General features: G+C 44.7%; 1 protein-coding gene and 1 long non-coding RNA gene across 2 annotated transcripts; both read right to left on the bottom strand.

The window, feature by feature from the left end:
• Positions 1–250: 250 nt before the first annotated feature.
• On the bottom strand, positions 251–18,287 carry LOC135565516 (N-acetylgalactosamine-6-sulfatase-like). The gene is made up of 7 exons (XM_065012563.1): positions 18,186–18,287; positions 17,805–17,936; positions 11,273–11,409; positions 10,911–11,013; positions 8,571–8,692; positions 1,861–1,983; positions 251–1,216 (listed from the first exon to the last, which is right to left on the bottom strand). Coding segments are annotated over exons 1-7 (720 nt in total). The 3' UTR covers positions 251–1,215.
• Positions 18,288–19,217: 930 nt separating this feature from the next.
• LOC135565596 (uncharacterized) lies at positions 19,218–22,489 on the bottom strand. The gene is made up of 4 exons (XR_010461727.1): positions 22,392–22,489; positions 22,149–22,292; positions 21,302–21,439; positions 19,218–19,456 (listed from the first exon to the last, which is right to left on the bottom strand). It is a non-coding gene; the product is annotated as an uncharacterized LOC135565596 (long non-coding RNA).
• Positions 22,490–25,403: the final 2,914 nt, after the last annotated feature.

A 25,403-nucleotide genomic window follows, 5' to 3' on the forward strand; every position in this document is an offset into this window, starting at 1 on the left:
TGGTCAGAGCGTTGGACTAGCAGCGGAAAGGTTGCAAGTTCAAATCCTGAGCTGACAAGGTACAAATCTGTCGTTCTGTTCCTAGGCCGTCATTGAAAATAAGAATTTGTTCTTAACTAACTTGCCTAGTTAAATAAAGGTCTAATAATAAAATTGGGTGTTCACCAGCCACAAAGTCAGAATAAACTGCCTTTTATCGAAAAAATATATGACAACAAAAATGAGCTAATTTAGGGTTAGCAGTGTGCTTAAGGTTACGTTTAAATATATATACACACACTGTAGAAATAGGCGGGATTTAGCTATAATATAATTGTCATCAATAATAATTATATTATTATTCCTCTCATAATAGTGTGAGGAATGCCGAGGCGTCACCCAAGTAGATGCTTCACAGAGTGGAAGAGAATTCCAGTGGCTATAAAACTCGGGCTGGTTCAGACTTGCCCTGTACAAGATCATCAGCAGACTTCATCACCATCATTTACCATCGTCTGACGAGTTCCCTCCGCTCAAGCCACGAACTGATGACCCTCTCCATCTGCAAAAGCATGAAGCAAAGACTTGGCCTCTATTGGTTGATCTGTCATGATATATTGCTTGTTTATTTGTTTGTTTACGAAGCGATTTCTATCATAAAAAGCGCTCGAAGTTTAATAAATTATTATTGATATGACTTTGTGACAGTGGAAGCAAGTGACGACCCATCGATTCACGCAGAAATCTTCAATCTGCCGCCCACTAGAAAACATCTGTTAAGATTAAGAACATTTTGAAAAACAACGTTGCATAAAAATGAAACATTGTTTTATTCTAGTTAAAACGGTTTGTTGTTGTTGCCCTATTTCAATGTCTTCCACAATAGTGTATAAGTAAGTAAAGAGAGAGAAAACATCTACAGAGATGGCATCATTAAAAAAAGCTATTGCAAATCAGCTTCATTCAATTAATAATCATATGGTCCCGAGAAAGCATTCATCCCATTTTAACGTCCTCCATTCAAACCATATGTTGTTCTGTTTCAACATTACAAGTTAAAAACGAATAGAAATTCAAGTTGAATTCCTGAAAATGGCTCTTCATCAAGGCAGCATCTTCGCTGACATCAGGATTTCGCTGAAACAGATAGCTAATGCGGCCAGTCACACTTCCACGACTGTGACTTGGGGGCTTTAAGGCATTTTCCTAACTTTTCACATCCTGGAGGTGCTCAGTTCTGTCAGTGAAAGAAACCACAAGAAAACATTCTTACACATTCATGCACCTGAGCTGAACATGATTAAAATGATGTTCTCAAAGGAAACCACATGGGGGAGCTGCTGCTACACTCGCGATACACAGATCTCAGAATCATGGACAAACTGCTTCAGCAATGAGCATTACAAAGAAAGCAATGTTCATTTTTAGCTGTTTTGTAAAAACCAAAACCAATGAGACAGACACTCCCTATTTTTTTTTTCCAAAAGCAGCTAAAACCCACAGGAACAGTTGCTGAGACAAAAGGTCCAAGAATCACACTGCTGTGTTTTTCCACAAATAACAATAAGATAGTCTATTATTTTACGAACAAAGGGAAGGAAAATAACTCTGGTAAACAGATCTGAAATTGTGCCCACATAGTTTACTGAAAGCATTCAGCATTATAAAAAGATAAAGGAAATGACAAAAGGAGTCACTACAGCAAGATCTTAATCAATTTCTTTTCTAAAATCATTTTCTTTGAGAAAGAACACACAAGTCAGAGATGTTAACGCTGAAAACAAAAGCCACAGAACAATACTATGAAACAAAATGTATTATATCAAACAAGTTAAATGAGGCTACATGAGGAATGGACATTCTGTGTAGTATTGATCTTACCATGACAGCCATGTCATGTCACACATATTGAGCTGGGGCACACCTGGTACCAGACCCTTCTTATGCTTCTCTACCACTGCTGTGATCCGACTCAGTGCATCCTGGTACTCCGTAGTCACAGCACTGCAGAGAAACACACAGACGTAAGTAGTTGTGCAAAACACTCACCACACATACAAACATAACATTCAGTCAATATTGGCATGTGGTCACACCATCCAGAATTACAACAGCGCAGTAAAGGCATACGGCTACATCTTGTATTCACACACTAACACAGATGCACAGATTCACCTAAAATGTCTGAACAGGCATGAGGCTCTCCAATCAGAGCTTGGTCAAGGACAAACACTCAGGTTTTCACCTTCTCCCAAACACACAACACACCAATAGTGTGGTTATACAATTTAACATAGAGAATAGATGTCAGTCACAGCACATACACAGAAGGTCACTGCTCACACAAATGCACATTCACACACAAACACAGCAGGCCTACAATATAGACCAGTGTAAAACAATCTCTGTATGATTAGTAAAACATTTTTCATAAATCAGTTTCATAAATCTGCAGCTTAGTCTTCCATGTGCTGTACAGCCTAAAATGACTATTATCATTGTATGACACCTGCCTGCCTTTAAACAACTGATGTAATCCATAGCGAATGTACACACTAATAACTGAAACAGTTTAAAGCCGACAAGCTTAACTCATACGAGAGCCTTTTGAAAGCATGCGCGCACGCACACGCACGCACACACACACACACACACCCTTTGGGGAGCCCTCTCAGCAGGATTGGCCATGTTCCCCATCCCCTGTCTCTCAATTATTCTTGTTGGACACGGCGGAGCACCTCTGTGCATTATTATATTCAGTGTGTAAAACGCAGAGGCCCTGAAGTGTTTCAAAGGAACACTGCTCTGTCTGCTCTCAATAGGACCTGTAGGGTTAATGGGCTCTCTGTGTTTGGGGGGAGTGGGCGGTTGGTGGCGCGACACGTGGATAGACAAATATCACCAGTGCAATTACACCCATAATACAGTCGCAAGCAGCACCTGTGCCAGCTCCGTCCCCCCCGCCCCTACCCAAAGCCAGCTCTCTGATTGGCCCCTGGGGAGGGTGTGCGTGAGGTGAAGTGTCAATTAGTGTAATAACCCCAGGCCCTGTCCGGCTCACACCGCCTATCCCCTCCATCTCCCCTCCTCCTTCTCCACCTCCTCTCAACCTCCCAGAGGGCAGTGGGGCTTCTGACACACAATAGCACCTGCTCCCCTATTCCTCAGCCATGTGCTACTCCTATATTCACACCCTCTGCTCTCCCACCTTCACTACTCTACTGCCCCAGTGTTCCCCACCACAACTCATCCTTTAGGTCCTTAACAAGGCCATGGCGGTCTAAACTTACCATCTGCTCTCTGCCTTGGCTTGGTGGTTATTTCTTATGGTTGCGTGGTGCCGCAACACTGTGCAATGACCCAGAATCACAACATACCACGGCCTTGATCATATCTTTAATGAGTAAAGGTTTCTATAGAAACAAGTGTTTCATTTCAGATTAAATTTGACTATGTATGTATTTGAAATCACAAACTCAGCTTCCTGGACCAAAGACAATATCTTGATCAAAATGATGGAGATTTCATTACCATCCTATCTGTTCTCTGCTCTGTATTGATCACTGTGATTCGTTTTCAGATAACTTCTGAAGCTGCTTTATCTCACTAAATATTAGAACCATACATCAGAGCCAGACCAAACACAGTGTACCAACACAGGCGGCTGGTGGCACCTTATTTGGGGAGGAAAGGCTAATAGTAATGGCTGGAACGGAATCATGTAATGGTATTAAACTCATCAAACACGTGGTGATTTCCATGTGTTTGACAACATTCCATTAACTCCATTCCAGCCATTATTATGAGCCGTCCTCCTCTCAGCAGCTTCGTGTGGTGTGCAAAGTGTACACTCAGCCCTTTTTGTGTCAACAGACTATTCTTTGTCTATGCATTGAGCACCCTAACCCTAAAAATATATAAATAAAAACATATGTATTTCTCTCCTCCCTCTCCACAAATAAACAAAGAAAACTCCAGTCAGCACAGCCTCATTATCATTACTAGAACCCTTAGCCCACTGGTGTTAAAGCAAAAACTGGAATAATAATAACGCTGCATGCAAATGAACTCTTTTGATTTATAATGCATGACACCCAGGGGGAAGGCGGCATTGCTCAGGTGTGTCACTACACTCTGATTAGTGATTCATAACCCCACTGGTAGAGCGAACACACACACACATACACACGCGTGCGCACACGCACGCACACAGCAGCAGGCATCAAGCAGAGGGAATTGAAGAGACAATCAAATACCTCTGCCCTTTCTCCTCCTCCTGTGGAAATTGAGCGAATCGGTGAAGACTATTGATTGGGGGCTGAAGTGCTAGTCGGCAGCAGATGAGGCCAGAGTGTGCAGGGCTGCCTGCTACATTAGCCCGAGGCTGGCTGGGACTTAAGTGCTCAGCACAGGGTGACAAGGGCCCAGGGGAAGTGAGCCGGAGCAGCAGGAGGCAGGGCTAAGTCTCAGTCCCACTGGGACACAGGCAGGGAGAACTGGGCTGTCTTACTATACACTGGACCCAGTCAGCCACACCTTCCCACTGATCTATTAACCACAGGAGTCATGTACCACACCAATAGAAGAGGACCAATAAGAAAAATGTCATGTGCTCATGTTCAGTCTGAAAACGCTTAACCGTAAATTCACTGACAATCTGAATAAACGTTTTGTCTAAATCTCACAGCGGTAGAATGCTGATCTCTGTGTGCTTGCGATTGTCTTGTTATTGTATATCAATGAGATAAAGACTAAATATGAAATATCCTAACTCAGATATGAATGGAAAAGCATCTTCTATATCCCCCTGGATTCAAGCAGCAGGTCTCTAGTGAGTGTGTCCATGTATCCTAAGAGGCTGGGACAGTGGAGCGACTGCCTGGGCAGCGTGTGTTACTGCTGTAGTATCAGCCTGCCACACAACTGAAGGTATGCGTGCAGACAGGCCCTACATCATCTTAAGTGGCTCTTTAGGTGCAGACAGAGATTAATGACGGCCAGCCGGTCCAGCTGGGTGCCCAAGGAGCACATGGCCAGCAGCCTGCCTGACACACAGACAGGAGAGAGGGAAACAGAGAGAGGGAGGGGATGGGAGGGATGGCAGTGGGGGTGGATGGTGGCTGGGTGTCATCACTGGGGCTGGAGAGATGGGGCTGGAATATTGTGACCTCACGGTCCACCCCAATGACACCCACCCACTTGGAGTGGGGAGAGGGGACACAGGGTCCTCTCTCCAGGTCCCAAACCAGCTCCTCCTCTCCATAAGTCTGGGACACGGCCAAATTAACTCTCCAACACAACACTGCTATAGATTTTTCTGTTTTTAATTATGCGTCTTGAATGGAAGAGAGCAGAGATGAGATGGGCTGATCAAAAACAACATGAATGTTTAATTATTCCATCTCCCTTCAAGTGAGAAAAGGAGTAAGGGGAGATTAAGAGAGGAGAGAGTGATAAAGTGAGAGAGGAAGAAAGAGAGACGTATAGAGAGATGGTGAGGGAGGGAGCCAGAGGGTGGGAAACAGCCTGGGGGACAGGAGCTAATCCGACTGAAGAAAACATTAAGGAGAATGAAGACGGATCAGAGAGAAAGCTAGATAATAGGAAATTGTATTCCCCCATCAAATCATTATGGAAACTATATGAATGTGTGTCATGCTTTTGTTCATCTCTGCGTGTCTTTGCCAATAAAAAAAGTGAATAAAAAAATTTAATAAAATATATATATATACACAGAACAAGTATTTGATACACTGCCGATTTTGCAGATTTTCCTACTTACAAAGCATGTAGAGGTCTGTAATTTTTTATCATAGGTACACTTCAACTGTGAGAGACGGAATCTAAAACAAAAATCCAGAAAATCACATTGTATGATTTTTAAGTCATTCATTTGCATTTTATTGCATGACATAAGTATTTGATACATCAGAAAAGCAGAACTTAATATTTGGTACAGAAACCTTTGTTTGCAATTACAGAGATCATACGTTTCCTGTAGTTCTTGACCAGGTTTGCACACACTGCAGCAGGGATTTTGGCCCCCTTCTCCATACAGACCTTCTCCAGATCCTTCAGGGTTTGGTGCTGTCGCTGGGCAATACTGACTTTCAGCTCCTTCCAAAGATTTTCTATTGGGTTGAGATCTGGAGACTGGCTAGGCCACTCCAGGACCTTGAGATGCTTCTTACGGAGCCACTCCTTAGTTGCCCTGGCTGTGTGTTTCGGGTCGTTGTCATGCTGGAAGACCCAGCCAAGACCCATCTTCAATGCTCTTACTGAGGGAAGGAGGTTGTTGGCCAAGATCTCGCGATACATGGCCTCATCCACCCTCCCCTCAATACGGTGCAGTCGTCCTGTCCCCTTTGCAGAAAAGCATCCCCAAAGAATGATGTTTCCACATCCACCCTCCCCTCAATACGGTGCAGTCGTCCTGTCCCCTTTGCAGAAAAGCATCCCCAAAGAATGATGTTTCCACATCCACCCTCCCCTCAATACGGTGCAGTCGTCCTGTCCCCTTTGCAAAAAGCATCCCCAAAGAATGATGTTTCCACATCCACCCTCCCCTCAATACGGTGCAGTCGTCCTGTCCCCTTTGCAGAAAAGCATCCCCAAAGAATGATGTTTCCACATCCACCCTCCCCTCAATACGGTGCAGTCGTCCTGTCCCCTTTGCAGAAAAGCATCCCCAAAGAATGATGTTTCCACATCCACCCTCCCCTCAATACGGTACAGTCGTCCTGTCCCCTTTGCAGAAAAGCATCCCCAAAGAATGATGTTTCCACATCCACCCTCCCCTCAATACGGTGCAGTCGTCCTGTCCCCTTTGCAGAAAAGCATCCCCAAAGAATGATGTTTCCACATCCATGCTTCACGGTTGGGATGGTGTTCTTGGGGTTGAACTCATCCTTCTTCTTCCTCCAAACACGGCGAGTGGAGTTTAGACCAAAAAGCTCTATTTTTGTCTCATCAGACCACATGACCTTCTCCCATTCCTCCTCTGGATCATCCAGATGGTCATTGGCAAACTTCAGACGGGCCTGGACATGCGCTGGCTTGAGCAGGGGGACCTTGCGTGTCCTGCAGGATTTTAATCCATGACGGCATGCTGTGTTACTAATGGTTTTCTTTGAGACTGTGGTCCCAGCTCTCTTCAGGTCATTGACCAGGTCCTGCCGTGTAGTTCTGGGCAGATCCCTCACCATCCTCATGATCATTGATGCCCCACAAGGTGAGATCTTGCATGGAGCCCCAGACCGAGGGTGATTGACTGTCATCTTGAACTACTTCCATTTTCTAATAATTGCGCCAACAGTTGTTGCCTTCTCACCAAGCTGCTTGCCTATTGTCCTGTAGCCCATCCCAGCCTTGTTCAGATCTACAATTGTATCCCTGATGTCCTTACACAGCTCTCTGGTCTTGGCCATTGTGGAGAGGTTGGAGTCTGTTTGATTGAGTGTGTGGATAGGTGTCTTTTATACAGGTAACAAGTTCAAACAGGTGCAGTTAATACAGGTAATGAGTGGAGAACAGGAGGGCTTCTTAAAGAACAACTAACAGGTCTGTGAGAGCTGGAATTCTTACTGTTTGGTAGGTGATCAAATACTTATGTCATGCAATAAAATTCAAATGAATGACTTAAAAATCATACAATGTGATTTTCTGGATTTTTGTTTTAGATTCTGTCTCTCACAGTTGAAGTGTACCTATGATAAAAATTACAGATCTCTACATGCTTTGTAAGTATGAAAACCTGCAAAATCTGCAGTGTATCAAATACTTGTTCTCCCCACTGTATATATTTATTTAACATTTATTTGACTAGGAAAGTCAGTTAAGAACAAATTCTTATTTACAATGGCGGTCTACCGAGGATCAGTGGGTTAACTGCCTTGTTCAGGGGCAGAATGACAGATTTTTACCTTGTCAGCTAGGGGATTCGATCCAGCAACCTTTCGGTTACTGGTCCAATGCTCTAACCACTAGGCTCCCTGCCGCCGAATAATGGTTCTTTTGTACAATTAAGGCCATTTTTGTCCACATTTTTACACCATCACAATTACATTTAATGTATAGAGAAAAATTAAAAGGTCTTCTAAATAAAACACCCAACTGTTTTTTATACCACTAAGGGGTCATGTTCGAAGGCACACAAAAGTCCATGACACAGCCCTCCCTCTCGATTTATATGAGAACAATTTGTCTTGCCATTTTAACTTATAGCAGTGGGTCTGAGGCAAGACAGCGAGATTTAAAGAGCTATTTGCAATCACAAAGAATAGTGTTTAATCAGCCAGTCTGGGGCTGCAAAGATCAATCTTCAGTCCTCACCGCGCCTCTTTCCCACAACTGGATCAGTATTGATCTCATAGATCCTGTCCACCAACATCCTACAACCCCCTCCTCCTCCTCCTCCTCCTCCTCCTCACTTGTCTTCTCTTATTTAACCAGAGGCCTGCTGTTTGTTGAGTTGTGTGGAGATTGGCTGACCAACCCCAAGCCCTGTCTATATTTCCCTTGCTTTTCACTTTACGTTCAGTACAATCTAACAGTACACCAGGGAATCTTTGTATGTTTTAGTGAGCACTCACCTGATAGGGTATTTCTCCCAGGGGCCCCACCCCAGGTGGAAGATGAGTGGCTGCATTGTGTGCTCCTGTTGGGTGTGGGTGGTCACGCCTGCCACCTCTTGGCCTGGACAGAAGTTAATGCCCTGTTAGAGTAGACACACATACACACAATTGATCTTTAGCTTCTAACGCCCACTTCACAGAGGACAATGGAGACTGTTGTGGTAACAGATAACCTATTTCAACTGACCCTGAGAAAGTGCCCTTGAAAAGAAAATTCAATTAAAAAGACTGTCAATGATGTCCACCTACAGACCGACACTCTCACTGCACACCTGAACCTGATGCCGTCTCTCTGTTTGAGGATATGGAGGAATCTGTCCAAGGAAGCGGAGTGTAGATGTGTACAGTACATGGTGTATAATGTGTGTGACTATATCTGTTTGGTATATAATATCATGTCTTCCTCACTTCAAACCTGTCAACATGTTCTCTCTGCCCTGGGGTTACGGTATGCCTGTGGCTGTTACCTATGTGGCTACTCTATCTGCCAGTCAGAATGTGGGGCCATGGCCTTTACGATTGTCCTGTCGACCCCCAAAAGTGTGCAGGCTTGCTCCTCTATACCTTCCTCCCCTCCACCCCTCCTCTGGGGTAGCAGCCTGGCTCTGACAGAGGCTGATTGAGTCACAGCCCCCTCCAGACCCCCTGGGGATACCTCTCAGGTGCCCTTGTGAGCAACACGACTAATATTGAGAGAGCACTCATCTGTAAGGCACTCTACCTACCCCCCTCTGGGACCACAAGCAGTCACGCTCAAAGGAGCACAGGCACGAGCGCACACACACACACCTCACCTCAGTACACTGCATAGCCCACTATGATCCAGACTTGCCCACATAGTGTCCTGAAGCAGTCTCTGTGCTTTGGTCTTTGAAATGTAAAAGAGCCTAAATCCCTTTGAACTGTGAGAAAGCCCTTTTAATCTCTATCCAAGAAAAAGACACAGCAGAACTCCATATCTCTCATGGTATTAAGATAGCAGATCTTACAGCAATGTTCTTTTAAAGATGGAGTAAAGTAGCCAACATTATAAGAAGAATCAAGGGACATAACATGGAATGCAAAAGTAGAATTTTGGTTTCATATTTTCCTCAAAGAAAACTATTCTAGAAAGAGTCATATTAAACGTATGCTACCCACCAAAGACAAGTCCGAGCAGATAACATCAGATACAGACCGTTCCCATTCCCAACGCAATATAATACCTCACACCATTACCACACCATCCAACAAGAGCTTCTAATGAAAACCACTTAACCCTGTGAAATGTCTAATTTTGCACATCACTGAATCTCCTGGATTTCACCAGAAAAATCACAGTAGAGCTCATGGCTATTAAGCCATGATTGAATTTCAAGTTCAGGAAAGACACACCATCCTTGTTTTATCTTAAATTGAACATAAACAGTAAATACACCACATTACTTACAACTGGTAAGAAAATAGTAAGCTTGAATGATGGATCAACGTTTCAGCACAATATTCAGACCCGTTTAAAACCGCTTGAAATAAAGAGTGGTTTTTCTGTGTGATGGATGCTCTCGGGTGAGATGTGAGGGTCAAGCGTCATTGTAAAGCTCTGAATGCCTGCTGCCCATTCTGGTGAAGAACCGACACATTAACTCTCAGAGTCAGCTTTGGAGACCCAGAGCCTCCCCTTCAAACCATCCTTTGCTCGCAGACACACACATTTACAAACACGCTCACGCACACACCAATCGATAGGCAACACACTGGCAATCAGACGCCATTATTTGTGAAGTTCCACTCCAGTTCACATGAGCTGATAAAGGAGGCTGCTATTGATTCAGCGGCCCTCTAGGAGAGAGCAATTTAAGCAACCGATGGGGCATAATGCAAACTTGCACGTTTGAAACAGAGGTTTCTGAGGGAGAGGAGCAGGACACATTTTAAAGGGGCCAAGAGGAGGAGAGAACACATTCTCACTCCTCAGGGCATAGGAGGGAGGAGTGGGATACTCAGCAGGAGGGGAGAATGCTCCACCAGCGACAGCCAGTGCTGATGAATGATAGTACTTTGGTGAAGTGGGGTGTCCTCATTAATATTCATTAGCCACTGATGTACACAACAGCCACTTGATGAGCTGTTTTCAAGATAACACTGACTACCAAATGTGTGTTTTTGGAGAGCACTGTGGATGGCTGGTTGAGGGTGTGGGGGAGAGAGAGAGACAATGAGAGATAAACTGCAGTCAGAGAGACAGCGAGAGAGACAATGACAGATAAACTACAGTCAGAGAGACAGCAAGAGAGTGAAATACACACTACAGTGACTCACTTGGTTAAACTCCTCCCACGAGTTGCTCCACGTCCAATAGTGGGCCTTGTAAAGCCCAACCCTGACTGCCATAATTCCATTGCCGCGGTAATAGAAGATGGGCCTGTTGGGTGTGAAATGGGATTGGTGACTGCTGGATTCCTGTGATAAGCAGCAGCCCCCTCAGCTCCAGCCCCCCCCCGTGCTGCACTGCCTGGCCCTCCCTCGCCTCCCCGTGCCCCACCACCACGCTGCCATGGCTCATCCCATTATGTGCTTGGTGGAACACCTTATCCACCAGGGTGGTCCCTCTCCCTGGGCCCCAGCCAGCAGCCTCCCTACAGGGGGCACCGCTACCGCCTCTCCCAGCTGCGAGTTCTAACCTGTTGATGAGTGTGTTGTTATGGAGGACAGGGCTGAGGTCCAGTCCATCTATGAGCCTGTCGTCTGGAACGCTGAAGCCAGCCACAGACAGACTGGTGCTGAACAGATCCATCACAGTCCCCAGCTGCTGGCTCACCTGGAGATGGGAGAAAGAGTCCTGGTATTGAACCGTAACACACTGGAATTCAAACCCAGATAGAATCTCATTGTCTAAGGGGTGCTGACATGAAAGTTTAACAGCGATTGTTGTAGGAAGTTAGATAGCTTGCATGGGCATCCATATGCGCCAGAACAATGTACAAACGGATCAATTTAATTACAAATCTTAAAAACTTTGTTCCCAAATTACAACACTTTATTTGCTTTAATCAATGAATATCCTGTCAAAATGCATGAGCGTCTCCTCCAAAGCCGCAGTGAGTGTCCATGTTAGGATCCTGAACAGCGCAGCGCGGCAGCCTTGTGAAGCGCCGTGATCAGAGCAGGGCTAGGGAGCAGAGAGAACCTCTCCTTAGAGCACAGTGATTCACACTACTGGGAGGCTGTGATACACCAGCAGCCTGATCCAAGGGATCCCTCTCCATGCATGAAACCCAACACGACAGCACAATGGCAAACAGCGTGCACGCGCCCCCTATGAAAGTCCACCATTACAGCGGGTGGGATGGAGTGGGGGGGGGGTGAGTCCTGATGATGCATTTCTTCAGTCTCCTCTATAATCTGCGCTCGCAGGTTTATTATAAACCTCACAAACGCCTCTGTAAATTAGGAGAAAAAGGGGAATGAGGAAAAAGAGAGAAGATGAGGCCCGGGCTAGCGCTAGCTGTTTTATCTCCCTTCCCCAGTCCCTGTGAAGAGCTTTATTTTATTTATAAACTGAACTATTTTCAGATAAAATGCAATTTTTTTCACTGTCATCCTTGATCTTCCATTCCATTCTCTCCTGAGCAGCCCTTTGAGGGAGACGGCACGCTCACAATCAGATAGTGCTATCAGCCCAGAGCAGCTGCGCCGCCATGTGCCTCCATGCTCCTATCAGCTGCCTGCACACACACCACCAAAATGAATTCCTTTTTCTCCCGCAGCCACTGCACCAGCCAGAAAGGGCCCTGCAACACATTCCATTATCTGCACTCTGACTCTTAACACACACACACACACACACACACACACGGCATAAAAAAAGAAAAAGGACAATTAATGAAGTTGACTACCAGGTAGCATTTAGGTAACCCTAAATTCTCCACCAAAAAATGCAAACCATTTAAAAAAAATCTAAATATTTGAAAGAGACCATTTCATTATCTCCCATTTATTTCCATTTCACTTTTCTCTCCATTCGGTACATTTCTTTCTGTATTTTCTCTTTTTGCCAGCCTTTTGTCTATGTGGTTCTTGGTTAAACCCTGATGGTAGTTATCTGACGTGGCAGACTTGCTATCCCTGTCTAATGCACTCAGGCTCCGTGTCGCCCAGCTGATAAACACAACAAAGGGGATTGTGACAGTGGCAGCAGCAGCAGCGTTTTGGGGGGAAAGCCCCCCTTTCCCCCACCATCCCAGCCAGCAAGCCTCATCCCACCGCAGCCCCTCAGTCACCGGGGGAATTTGAACCTGTGCCCGGCTCCCGCCGTCAACCTCATCTCTCTCATTCCAACACATCTCCCAAAACTCTCTCTGTCACTCAATACTAACAAGTAACACTTTCATTAGAGCTACAGTTGAAGTCGGAGGTTTTACATACACTTAGGTGGGAGTCATTAAAACTTGTTTTTCAACCACTCCACAAATTTCTTGTTAACAAACTATAGTTTTGGCAAGTTGGTTAGGACATCTACTTTGTGCATGACAAGTAATTTTTCCAACAATTGTTTACAGACGGATCATTTCACTTATAATTCACTGTATCACAATTCCAGTGGGTCAGAAGTTTATATACACTAAGTTGACTGTGCCTTTAAACAGCTTGGAAGATTCCAGAGAATTATGTCATGGCTTTAGAAGCTTCTGATAGGCTAATTGACATATTTGAGTCAATTGGAGGTGTACCTGTGGATGTATTTCAAGGCCTACCTTCAAACTCAGTGCCTCTTTGCTTGACATCATGGGAAAATCGAAAGAAATCAGCCAAGATCTCAGATTTTTTTTTTGTAGACCTCCACAAGTCTGGTTCATCCTTGGGAGCAATTTCCAACTGCCTGAAGGTACCACATTCATCTGTACAAACAATAGTACTCAAGTATAAACACTATGGGACCAGGCAGCCATTATACCGCTCAGGAAGGAGATGCGTTCTGTCTCCTAGAGATGAACATACTTTGGTGCAAAAAATGCAAATCAAATCCCAGAACAGCAGCAAAGGACCTTGTCAAGATGCTGGAGGAAACCGGTACGAAAGTATCTACACTGCTCAAAAAAATAAAGGGAACACTTAAACAACACAATGTAACTCCAAGTCAATCACACTTCAGTGAAATCAAACTGTCCACTTAGGAAGCAACACTGATTGACAAAACATTTCACATGCTGTTGTGCAAATGGAATAGACAACAGGTGGAAATTATAGGCAATTAGCAAGACACTCCCAATAAAGGAGTGGTTCTGCAGGTGGTAACCACAGACCACTTCTCAGTTCCTATGCTTCCTGGCTGATGTTTTGGTCACTTTTGAATGCTGGCGTTGCTTTCACTCTAGTGGTAGCATGAGACGGCGTCAACAACCCACACAAGTGGCTCAGGTAGTGCAGCTCATGGTGCATCAATGCGAGCTGTGGCAAGGTTTGCTGTTTCTGTCAGCGTGGTGTCCAGAGCATAGAGGCGCTACCAGGAGACAGGCCAGTACATCAGGAGACGTGGAGGAGGTCGTAGGAGGGCAACAACCCAGCAGCAGGATCGCTACCTCCGCCTTTGTGTAAGGAGGAGCAGCACTGCCAGAGCCCTGCAAAATGACCTCCAGCAGGCCACAAATGTGCATGTGTCTGCTCAAACGGTCAGAAACAGACTCCATGAGGGTGGTATGAGGGACCGACGTCCACAGGTGGGGGTTGTGCTTACAGCCCAACACCGTGCAGGACGTTTGGCATTTGCCAGAGAACACCAAGATTGGCAAATTCGCCACTGGCGCCCTGTGCTCTTCACACATGAAAGCAGGTTCACACTGAGCACATGTTTCATTATTTTTTTTTTACTTTACCTTTATTTTACTAGGCAAATCAGTTAAGAACAAATTCTTATTTTCAATGACGGCCTAGGAACAGTGGGTTAACTGCCCGTTCAGGGGCAGAACGACAGATTTGTACCTTAACAGCTCGGGGATTCGAACTTGCAACCTTTCGGTTCCTAGTCCAACGCTCTAACCACTAGGCTACCCTGCCGCCGAGAGTCTGGAGACGCCGTGGAGAACGTTCTGCTGCCTGCAACATCCTCCAGCATGACCGGTTTGGCGGTGGGTCAGTCATGGTGTGGGGTGGCATTTCTTTGGGGGGCCTCCATGTGCTCGCCAGAGGTAGCCTGACTGCCATTAGGTACCGAGATGAGATCCTCAGACCCCTTGTGAGACCATTTGCTTGTGCGGTTGGCCCTGGGTTCCTCCTAATACAAGACAATGCTAGACCTCATGTGGCTGGAGTGTGTCAGCAGTTCCTGCAAGAGGAAGGCATTGATGCTATTGACTGGCCCGCCCGTTCCCCAGACCTGAATCCAATTGAGCACATCTGAGACATCATGTCTCGCTCCATCCACCAACAGACTGTCCAGGAGTTGGCGGATGCTTTAGTCCAGGTCTGGGAGGAGATCCCTCAGGAGACCATCCGCCACCTCATCAGGAGCATGCCCAGGCATTGTAGGGAGGTCATACAGGCACGTGGAGGCCACACACACTACTGAGCCTAATTTTGACTTGTTTTAAGGACATTACATCAAAGTTGGATCAGCCTGTAGTGTGGTTTTCCACTTTAATTTTGAGTGTGACTCCAAATCCAGACCTCCATGGGTTGATAAATTTGATTTCCATTGATAATTTTTGTGTGATTTCGTTGTCAGCACATTCAACTATGTAAAGAAAAAAGTATTTATTAAGAATATTTCATTCATTCAGATCTAGGATGTGTTATTTTAGTGTTCCCTTTATTTTTTTGAGCAGTGTATATCCACAGTAAAACGAGTCCTATATCGATATAACCTGAAAGGCCGCTCAGCAAGGAAGATGCCAATACTCCAAAACCGCCATAAAAAGCCAGACTACGGTTTGCAACTGCACATGGGGACAAAGATCGTACTTTTTGGAGAAATGTCCTCTGGTCTGATGAAACAAAAATAGAACTGTTTCGCCATAATGACCATCGTTATGTTTGGAGGAAAAAGGGGGATGCTTGCAAGCCGGAGAATACCATCCCAACCGTGAAGCACAGAGGTGGCAGCATTATGTTGTGGGGGTGCCTTGCTGCAGGAGAGACTGGTGCACTTCACAAAATAGATGGCATCATGAGGCAGGAAAATTACGTGGATATATTGAAGCAACATCTCAAGACATCAGTCAGGAAGTAAACTTCCGACTTCAACTGTATGTACAGTACATTCACGATGGCATGCTAGGTTTACCTACACACTGATGAACTTTTTTTGTTACTTTAATCTATCAAATCACTGTGCAGTAAGACTGTGGCGATCACATAGATTGTAATGGAGTCTTTATCCTCTGTCGACGATTCTTGTAATGAGTTTGAGAATGTTAGAAGATAACTTTACCGAGCCTAACCTGAAACTGGACCAACCAAACCTAGCTGTAGTTTTTAATCTGAAACGATTTTAGGGTAGGCTTTGTTAATGTTTGCTGGCCTCTGTACCAGCAATCCTCCTAACAAAAGCGACGTGGCACGTGTGGCTGTTCATTATGCGCAGCGTTTATGTCCAGGGCTTTATGAAACTGTTCAATGTGCAGATGAACGAACAGAGAGATTTCAGCGCCGTACAAAGCAACAGAGAGGGAAATCATATTTTTGGCCCCCAACAGCAGGGAGATGAAACGAAACCCATACGACAAATCTGCTTTGTCATAGACTCACGGAGGAGCTAGTCCCATGTATTCCTGCCCGATCCACAGACTAAAACCACAGATGGCTTTCAGCAGGGTTCCCCAACTGGCAGTCCCACGGGCCAAATGTATTATTATAAATTATACATTTGTAAAAAGTAAATAAAAAAGACTGTAAAAACCACAACAAATCAGCTCCAAGTGATTTTAATTTTGGAAATCTGTTCCCAAGTATTCCCACGTATAATAGAGAGATGTCTGAGATCGTATACAAATGTAAGCGAGGTTTGAAATTGTTATCTTTTAGTCAAATATTATATCTGTTTGGGCTTCTTGCGGTCAATTTGCCGTCTATAAATTATTTGTAATTATGTTCCGGCCAGCTGACCATCCACTCAAGACAAAAACATTTAGCGGCTAAATCTAGTTGATGATCCCTGTTCTTCAGCATAACAGTGGTGCCTCATTCAAAATACTCCATTCTCAGAAGTGTTTCATCTGCAGTAATTTCTCTAGTTAACCCACCAGCAGGTGCAACAGACAAACGTACACACAGAGGTTGAGCTGTCATGGCACTGCACCAGCACACCAAAGACCCTGCATACAAAACCCTCCCTAGCTCCCTGGCACTGCCATCTTTTCCAGAAGCAACCCTGTAGAGCACTGCACCGGGTGCACCCTTCCCTCTCTTCTCCCAACCACCCCTTTACTTCTCTTTTTTCCTGTCCTTTATCCTGTGCGCCTGGCATATTCAGATACAGAAGTCCTCATTACAGCTCAATCCAACCTCAGCAAACACACAAACAGATTAGCCGCTTAACACGCTCCCAATCCCCCTCTCCCTCGCCACTCTGCAGCGCTATCAGGCCACAGCACACCCCTCCGATATGAGCCGGGGGCAGGGCTTACTTCAGCCTACAGACTACTTCCTCCGCTCGCTCCTCCAAAAATCCCTCTGCGCCACAGCCCCGTGTCACAGCTGCCCCTAATACAATTAAAAGTCATTTGCAAAACGCACAGGCTTAGCGGATCAGGGGGAAAGTCCTCCTCACAGGCTCACAGAGGAGGAAGACAGGAAAGGGGGGGGGGGGGGTTATGAAGATGAACCTTGCCACCTCAAAAAGTATTTGAAAAAAGTCTGCACACACACACACACACACACACACACACACACACACACACACACACACACGCAAGCACCTGAGGAGAGTTGAGTTGTGATGATGTTGAGGACATTGATACACAATCGAAACAAAGAACTACAATGATATGAGAGAGACAATTACTGAAAGGACGAATTGTAATTACTTTCTAATGTGGTACCTGCTTGAAAACCCAGCTGCTTACAAACAGATAGCACTACAGTGACTCACAGCTGTGTGTAAATACCAGGAGATGTTCCCTAACTCCAGACAAGTAGAACACCAAGAACATATCTAGAACACCTGGAACCTGGAGATGTTCCGGACAGGTAGAACAGAGAGAAAGAAATAGTTCTCACCGTGCCTGCTGGGATGTGTTCAGGCCACCAGGTGACGGCAGGTTCCCTCATGCCCCCTTCAAATGTAGTTTCTTTCCCACAGAGAAACGGGCCGTTACTGCCACCTCCGGGGACAGGAACATCACTCACACGCTAAGCACCATGATAAAGAGATTACTAAAACAACTTACTTTATACACAACTGAAAGGAGCCCCAAACAAAGAAAATACTCACACATACTACTCATAGAGATTGAGTACATTACTCACATCTATCCATACAGGCATGTATACAAGAACTGTAAGAAAACAGCATGGAATTGCATTTGTTGGTATCAGGGGATGAGTTGAGAGACTAAATCATGGCGTGTAGCGCTTACTTTGCTTGGGGCCGGACATCACTGCGGCCCCGTTGTCTGAGGTGAAGAACACAAAGGTGTCCTTTTCGATGCCCAGAGCACGCAGCCAGGCCAGGGTCTGTCCAACAACGTAGTCCAGCTCCATCACTGAATCACCGTACTGTACCTGCAGTACACACACAAGCCATTCAAACTACAGTATCTCAGGAACTTCAAATGCCCAATCCCAACTCACCATAGAGACAGACAACCAAGCTGCAATATCCTAGAAAACAGGGAGGTAAATTAGGTATTTACTATCAAACATTTGGTATTTAGCAACAAGGGTTTTCATACAAAAAAACATGGACTAAAAGCCTGTTGGAAAAAATAGAAAAGTGTTCCATCTCAGTGTGAGCCACCTATCCCAAGCACCTGGCTAATACTTTTCATCTCTGATCCATTTCTCTGTCAACAAAAACCTCATTTGGCATTCTGAAGAAATGCCTGCTTAGTGAGGCCTGAGTATTCACAGAGACTGAGAGGAATACTAAGTGACCTGAGCCCAGATGAGCAACACATCCATTCACCCTCACCACAATGACAGAGGGGCAAAGGGGCGTGAAAAATCTACATTTAACTGTCAAATATCCTCAGAGCAGGAAAGAGGTTTTTTCTTCTCTTCATTATTACAATATTTTTCTGATTTTCGATTTTGAATCTTCAAAAACCTCAAGTGGCATCGAATTCCGCTCACGTTTCCAGGTGTGAGATGGGCAATAGATCACCTAGTAGAATACGCAGTGCCTCATGCTAATGACTTTCCCCACGCTGTAGCACTGCTGCAGGCACAGAAAATCCACTTCACACATTCACAAAGACCCTACATCAATGGCCTAAGACACAGAGATCCAAGCAGAGTTTTAAAACAACAAGCCAGTTTTGTAAACATTGTTCGAAAACAGAAATACTGTACCGGGGTAGAAAATCATCAAGAGACATGTACTGATTATGGCCTTTAATAGCCAGATCAGCAAAGCCAACAATGATACAGGTTAATAACCAAGATGGTGTCCAAACCCTCTGTTCGGGGAGAAACGCTCCGTGATTTGTCAGCAACACATCACATGTCTCTGTGTAAGACTTTGCAGTGTCAGTTTCTATATATGACATTATTATTGACATATTATAATTGTAGATTCAAGTGTTGTGATCCTACCGCCCCCTCTGGCTCTTCCCCAGGAACCGTTTTGAAGCGTGCGTAGGGTCTGCTGCCCGGTAAAGAAGAAATGGCCACTGGGCCATGTTTTGGTGAAATATGACATCAAGGCCCTCCTGAAAGGAAAGAAATTTGATCATAGTCTGCTATCAGACCAGACACCATCCAAAAACTTCACTACAAATCTGACAGAGAACAGTAGTGCAATAGGAACATTTAAGATGAATAAAGTTAATATTCAGTTAAAAGTAATTAACACAATGCTTAGCATAGTATAACTTTTCCCTTTATATAATACACATGATTTCCAGTGTTCTATTTGGGACACTCATTTGTGTATGGGTTGATGGTAACTAGACTTGATACTGGGTATTATGGATTGTTCTCATATCTGTTGATCAGTGGCTGATTTAGGTATAGGCAACATGGGCAGCATCCTGAACAGGGCGCCTGCAAAATTTTGGGGGGGGGAATGGTGACATTTGCTCAATCAGTTTTCCATCGCTCATTTGCATGTCACGTCATTGATATCATGTCACCGTGTGGGACTGTGGGTCAATTAACCTTGTCGGAGTGGGCGCCCTGATTCTAGTTTGTGAGCTAGGCAGGCTACTGCCTGGGAAGGTCTCCCACTCAGAAGTACGAGATGGGGAGGGGGCGGGGGTAGGTTGACCTCAGGTCTCCCCACTGGAAGCCCGAGGTAGGGGGAGTGGGGGAATCTATCAAATAGCGCACATCTAACGTTGAACAGTACTAATTAGTCAAATCAGTCACACCACGAAATGCTACCAAATAAACCACAATTCATTCTTAATACTGTGAATATATAGTTTCAGACATATTGTTGCATTTTTTTCTGGTTTGTGTGAAATCGTTAGAAATAATATTAAACCTGTCTGCACACCACCAAGGTGAATTGGTTTGGTCTTGACTCTTGGTTGACAGTGTTGGGAGATGGGTAATGCATTGACGCTCGAGTGCCAAATCTACAAGTTTGTTTCTATTTGTGGTTGTTCTAGAAGAAAAAGAAAGGCACACCTATTAAGACGAGGTGCTGGCTAGCGCAGTAGAAACTTGAAAATAAAAGAAAGCCGCACACTCTTGGAGCTCAGATGCAAAAATGTAATACCAACGTTTCGACAGCCAAGCTGTCTTCATCAGGGTATTATCACAAACACTGCGGGATGACTCGTTTATATAGTGTCAAAAGACACAGGTGTGTGTAATCATGGCCAGGAGTGGCCTAATATCATTGGTTAATAATCAAATATTAAAATGTCATACAAAGAACAGCATACAAACAAATGGATAGCATACGATCATAGATTAATTTGACTATACAAGTTTACACACAATTACAATGGCAAAGTCACAATAATCACAAGAATGGCTTCAGATCAAAGTCTACGTTGAGACCGAAGGGCGCAAGGGTCTTTAAAGGAAAGATCCAGGCAGCCTCTCGTTTTAACAATAAATTATCAAGGTCACCCCCTCTCCTAGGGAGGGTGACATGTTCGATGCCAATATAACGCAGAGACGAAATCGAGTGGCCTGCCTCCAAGAAGTGGGCCGCAACTGGATAAGTAAAGTTTTTACACCTAATGGTGCTACGATGCTCTGAAGTGGGGGTTCGCCCAGGGGGCCATACAAGCTAGAACAGCCACTGCTGTTGATAGTGATTGACGCTAGACTGGAGGTACAAAGACCGAGGACATTGATTGTTATTATTTTCCGTGACAGTGTGCGATTCTGTAGCAGTTGATGTTGTGACTTCCTTACCTGCCTCTCAGCAGGTGTTTACAGAACATTGGTGCTGTGAGATTAGAATATAAGGGCTTGCTTTGAAAAGGCCAGTTAGACATTTTCTCTGCTTCTGTGGTGGTGTCTCCCTGTTGTAACTTGTAATTAAACTGGATTGGTTTTGATTGACTTCATCAATGACTGCTCTCCTTTTTGTTCACCTGGAAATTCCTATTACAATCAGTATTTGTAAGGAAGAACTGAGACGGACGTCTGCCACTCAATCACTTAATTCCAAGTAGATTTGAGGAAGGTTAGATTCTCCAATTTTCTTATCGATCCCAAACTCCCCATAGTATCTGGAAAACAAACGTGGTTCATTAGTTTCCATGTCATCTACATAAGTACAATAGTTATTAGTTATAAATAGGACTCATACACAACACTCACGACGTGGCTATTTAATAAACTATTTGTTTTATTCCAAAAACCCAGCAGCAGACTTTGAGAAGCCCGTCCTCCCAGGCTGTGATTAGAGGGAAGTTTAGAGAAGCAGATTTGAGAAGTCTCTGAAGAGCAGGGGAACTGTTATGAGATAGTACTGAAGCGTGGAACGGTAGACGCAGCAGCGCCCGCCGTCTCTCTCATGCTCGGGCTGTTCCAGGTGTCCTCACACGCCGCCAACGCAACCTGCCGTCTCCTGGGTGCGTGTGTGTGCGTCTGTCCAGGCTCAGGTACGCTATGCTGATTAAACCCACGGCTAAGCGCAAAAAGCGCCCGCCTGCTAGCGCCAATGACCCTGAATACACATATGGCTGTTTTGGGGAAAACAAATGGGCGGAAAATGGAATACACAAGCGCAGCTGGTACAGAGAAGAGGAGTAAAAAAAATTATCCTCATTCAGAGGAGCAACCAGCCGAGCCAAACACTGAAAGAGTCCGGGAGAGAGGATTTTTATGTTTTCAGTTCTGTGTGAGTGAGGGAATGAGTGTTGGAGTGTGTGTGGGGTGTGTGTGTGTGTGTGGGATGTGTGTGTGTGTGTGTGGGGTGTGTGTGTGTGTGTATACCTTCCCACCATCTGAGAGTTGTTGTAGACCGGGACATTAGGCCTGTCGCTGCTGTTGTAGGGACCGAAGTGGCAGTTTGGAGCACCAAACCATTCATCAAAACCATGCTCCAGAGGTAGGTGATGAGCTCTGTGACCAAGATGCCTTAGGCCAGGAAAAAAAAGATGGGGGAAGGAGAAACACAGAATTAGAATTGTCACTATTGTTACCACTTCAAATGAGATAAAAATTAATGGTGCCCACCACTTGCCGATGATCTTGTTGACGTAACCCTCCTTCTTCAGTACCTGTGGTAATAGAATTTTATCCTTTGAGATCCCTCCTACTATCTCCTGGGGTGTGTAGGCTGTAAAGGTCAGGGGTTACATTAATTTGTGGGGCAAAGCAGCAAGGAAAATATAACTCAAAAGAGAGACAGAGTGAGAGCTCACCATTCCTGGCATAGGCATTGGTGGTATAGAATGCATTTCTAACTGGTAATCGTCCTGTCAGAAGTGAAGCTCTGGCTAAGGAGTAATAGAATAAGAGACGTCAACATCATGTTTTGATAAACTATTTAAATGATCAGCTGAATGCGTAGTTAATGTGGGAGAGGTTGCATGTGATTTTACATAAAGTTCCACAGTATATAACTAGTCAGATCCGGGTTAAGCGAGCATTTTCTCAAGAAGCAGTGCAGCTTGGCGGGGTCGTGTTTCAGAGGACACACGGCTCTCGACCTTAGCCTCTCCCGAGTCCATACGGGAGTTGCAGCGATGGGACAAGACTGTAACTACCAATTGGATATCACGGAATCAGGGGAAAAAAAGGGGGTAGAAAATAAAGAAATAATAATAAAGAAATAAAAATATATATATATATATATATAAAAAAAGACTAATAAAAAAAAATGTGTGCAACGCTGTCATCAAGGCAAAGGGTGGCTATTTTGATTCATTTAATAATTTTTTGGTTACTACATGATTCTATATGTGTTATTTCATAGTTTTAATGTCTTTAATTACTCTACAATGTAGAAAATAGTATAAATTAAGAAAAACCCTTAAATGAGTAGGTGTGTCCAAACTTTTAACTGGTACAGTATGTATGAACCGAGTTGAGCTTTGCATTTGGGTTTTGCGTCAGGCTAGATTTTCAAATACAAATATATACACTGCTCAAAAAAATAAAGGGAACACTAGAAAATAACATCCTAGATCTGAATGAATGAAATATTCTTATTAAATACTTTTTTCTTTACATAGTTGAATGTGCTGACAACAAAATCACACAAAAATTATCAATGGAAATCAAATTTATCAACCCATGGAGGTCTGGATTTGGAGTCACACTCAAAATTAAAGTGGAAAACCACACTAGAGGCTGATCCAACTTTGATGTAATGTCCTTCAAACAAGTCAAAATGAGGCTCAGTAGTGTGTGGCCTCCACGTGCCTGTATGACCTCCCTACAACGCCTGGGCATGCTCCTGATGAGGTGGCGGATGGTCTACTGAGGGATCTCCTCCCAGACCTGGACTAAAGCATCCGCCAACTCCTGGACAGTCTGTGGTGCAACGTGGCGGTGGATGGAGCGAGACATGATGTTCCAGATGTGCTCAATTGGATTCAGGTCTGGGGAACAGGCGGGCCAGTCAATAGCATCAATGCCTTCCTCTTGCAGGAACTGCTGACACACTCCATCCACATGAGGTCTAGCATTGTCTTTCATTAGGAGGAACCCAGGGCCAACCGCACCAGCATATGGTCTCACAAGGGGTCTGAGGATCTCATCTCAGTACCTAATGGCAGTCAGGCTACCTCTGGCGAGCACATGGAGGGCTGTGCGGCCCCCCAAAGAAATGTCACCCCACACCATGACTGACCCACCGCCAAACCGGTCATGCTGGAGGATGTTGCAGGCAGCAGAACGTTCTCCACGGTGTCTCCAGACTCTGTCATGTTTGTCACATGTGCTCAGTGTGAACCTGCTTTCATCTGTGAAGAGCACAGGGCCCCAGTGGCAAATTTGCAGATCTTGGTGTTCTCTGGTAAATGCCAAACGTCCTGCACGGCGTTGGGCTGTAAGCACAACCCCCACCTGTGGACATCGGACCCTCATGGAGTCTGTTTCTGACCGTTTGAGCAGACACATGCACATTTGTGGCCTGCTGGAGGTCTTTTTGCAGGGCTCTGGGAGTGCTCCTCCTGGTCCTCCTTGCACAAAGGCGGAGGTAGCGGTCCTGCTGCTGGGTTGTTGGCCTCCTCCACGTCTCCTGATGTACTGGCCTGTCTCCTGGTAGCGCCTCCATGCTCTGGACACTACATTGACAGACACAGCAAACCTTCTTGGTCCCCACCTGCAGAACCACTCCTTTATTGGGGGTGTCTTGCTAATTGCCTATAATTTCCACCTGTTGTCTATTCCATTTGCACAACAGCATGTGAAAGTTATTGTCAATCAGTGTTGCTTCCTAAGTGGACAGTTTGATTTCACAGAAGTGTGATTGACTTGGAGTTACATTGTGTTGTTTAAGTGTTCCCTTTATTTTTTTGAGCAGTGTATATATAATGGGAGCTCACCCTGGATATTGTGATTAAGCCACGTACCATTTCAGTATATGATTACATTTATAATTAACATTCAGTGGCTGAATCCTTTAATACCCTCTCCGTGGCGTTAATACAAATAGCCAGGTATGATGCACTTGGCTTCCTTCAGGCACTCACATCACACACACACATATGAGATAAGCAATTGATTAGGTCTTATTTGCTTAAATATTCATTAGAAAAAAAGAAAAGGGTCGATCTATTTAGCATAACACGTTCATTCAAATTCCCAAATTAGGTATCATTAGCATATTTCAATAGTGTATTATCCCTATTAGCATAATGAGTCTTCTCCCCTCTATCACCCAGGCACACACAGCTTAGGCTTCTGATGTATGCATCACATTGTTTCAAAAGGCTTTTGAAGGATTCCTGGCTGCACCTACCACCAACCTCTCACCCAAATCCCACTTCATCACAGTGACGTTATCATCACTGCAACTATTCCTCTCCAATGACAATATTATTGAATTGTCATCATTGAGTGTGGCACTGACAGTCAGGTTCTTATGCACCAGCTTTCCAGACTATGAATTCAAGGGGATTGGGATTTTTAACCTTTATTTAACTAGGCAAGTCAGTTAAGAACAAATTCTTATTTTCAATGACGGCCTAGGAACAGTGGGTTAACTGCCTGTTCAGGGGCAGAACGACAGATGTGTAC

The sequence above is a fragment of the Oncorhynchus nerka genome, linkage group LG28 (genome assembly GCF_034236695.1).
Source record: "Oncorhynchus nerka isolate Pitt River linkage group LG28, Oner_Uvic_2.0, whole genome shotgun sequence".
Classification (NCBI taxonomy): domain Eukaryota; kingdom Metazoa; phylum Chordata; class Actinopteri; order Salmoniformes; family Salmonidae; genus Oncorhynchus; species Oncorhynchus nerka.